This window comes from Triticum dicoccoides, chromosome 2A (genome assembly GCF_002162155.2).
Source record: "Triticum dicoccoides isolate Atlit2015 ecotype Zavitan chromosome 2A, WEW_v2.0, whole genome shotgun sequence".
In the NCBI taxonomy this organism is placed as follows: domain Eukaryota; kingdom Viridiplantae; phylum Streptophyta; class Magnoliopsida; order Poales; family Poaceae; genus Triticum; species Triticum dicoccoides.
Window position 1 is genome coordinate 620,999,512 of NC_041382.1, and position 1,922 is coordinate 621,001,433.

Genomic DNA, 1,922 nt, shown 5'->3' on the forward strand with positions numbered 1-1,922 from the left:
CTAGGTGTATAAACATCTTAATTTATTATAGCCGGTTGTGACATTTTTATATTTTTGGCCGCGTGTGGCATTTGCTTCTTCATGATCTTTTGAGACTACCTGAGGAGATTTTTGAACCTATTTTCTTAATAAAATAACTGTGTGCATCGATGCAGAGGCCGGGGTTAATCTCTTTTTCTAAAAAAAAATGCCGCTCCCTGTTGTCTTGTTGACATATATTAGCAGCACACGTATGCGAATAGGGTCTGTTTAGAACACATTTAGATGTGACATAACTATGTCACATGTAAGCTGATTTTCATTCTGTTTATGGTTTTTTTATCATAGTTTTTTTTTGTTTCTTGTTGATGCATTATATATTTGTGGGAGGTTAGATGTGACATCTTTAAAAATCATTTAGATGTGAATTAGACAAACTGATGCGAATATGGATGACACGTGGATATCGAATGCTAGCTAGACAGAGAGACCGAAAGCCCTGAACTTAGCGTCGGTAATGGCGTCAATCTTTCGTGCTGTCTCCGGCGATAGATGGTTCTCCCAATCCCCGACCAGGCCGCGCCGGAAGAACGAGCTGTTCTCCACAGCGCCCAACACAAGCTCCGTCTTGCCGCTCTTGGTCGCTTCGAGCCCGGTCATGTGCTCGAACGAGCACAGCTTGACGACGGCGTCCACCGCGCCGTCTTCCTCCTCCTCCGCGCTGAACGGGCGTCCGACAAACTCCGCCAGCCTCCGCACGTGCGCCGCAGGGTCCCGGCTCATCTCCTCGTACCTGAAGAAGAGCACCCGCTCGGGGTTCGCCAAGTGCGCGCGCCAGTACCCGAGGACGTGGTCCCAGTACGGCCCGGACGCCGACACGCCGTCGCAGAAGTAGCCGGCGGCGGCCTCGACCGAGATCGGCTCCAGCCCGTCCTCGGCCCTGAACTTGTTCACGAAGCTCCACGTCGAGACCAGCGTGTCCTTTGGGTTGCGGCACACGTACACGATCCGGCACCCCGACGCGGCGACCGACCTCGGCAGCGACGCGAGCGGGACGTGCGTGGCGAGGAGCCTCGGGTCCGGGAGCCCGGCGAGGTCCGGGACCCTGTTGCGCGTGTAGAGCTGGTACTCCAGGTGGCGGACGCACTCGTGCGGGCCGACGGAGTTGAAGGGGTGGCCGGGGCCGCCCGGGGCGTGCTCCCTCCGGTGGACCGTGGAGTAGAGGAGCGCCTTCATCCACGTGGTGCCGGACTTGGGCATGGTGGCGACGACGACGTCCGAGGGGCGCGCGGCGAAGCGTGCGTCGGCGACCATCGCGCCGACCATCGGAGGCAGGATGCTGTACCAGCCCTTCTCGTGGCGGTAGAGCAGGTTCGCCCTGGAGAGGCCCCGGGAGCACGGCCAGGAGGACGCCAGCTCGGTGAACTGCCCGTAGAGCTCCTCGTTGGTTTCGGCATCGCCCTCTTGCGGCAGAATGGCTGGGGTGGAGAAGGAGGAGGACATTGTACGGCAAACAGTCCAAGCCAAGGTATGAGCAGGGATAAGGTAGCGGTAGCACAAGGTGCATCTTATAATAGATAGAGAAGAGTGGCGATGCACATGGAGCATATTGCTCCCGGTACAACTTGTGTTGTGGCTGCAACCACGGCGTATACACAACTCGATCGACAAATCATTTTCTTATCGCCACATCAAATTATTTGGCCACATTCGTCTCCAAACAAGACAACAAGACGGCAGTGATGTTGCCATACTTATATGTTTTGTATTTCCGTAGTTTAATAGGAAAAGATTTCCGTCACTGGATTACAGGCACTGTGTCCTGCGTGAAATGGACCGAGCAACATACTACATCCTTGTCCTTATCCTTATCTACTCTTCGCATCTTTCTCTCAGCCGTGCTCGAGGATCGCCACACGCCACCAGTGCCGCGGCAAGCCAGT

The 1,922-nt window shown here is 55.1% G+C and overlaps 1 protein-coding gene across 1 annotated transcript; it reads right to left on the minus strand.

Moving 5' to 3' along the window:
• Window positions 1-377: 377 nt before the first annotated feature.
• On the minus strand, window positions 378-1,587 carry LOC119358012 (cytosolic sulfotransferase 8-like). Its single transcript, XM_037624747.1, has one exon. The coding sequence runs from the start codon at window positions 1,585-1,587 to the stop codon at window positions 457-459; it is 1,131 nt and encodes a 376-aa protein (XP_037480644.1). The 3' UTR covers window positions 378-456.
• Window positions 1,588-1,922: the final 335 nt, after the last annotated feature.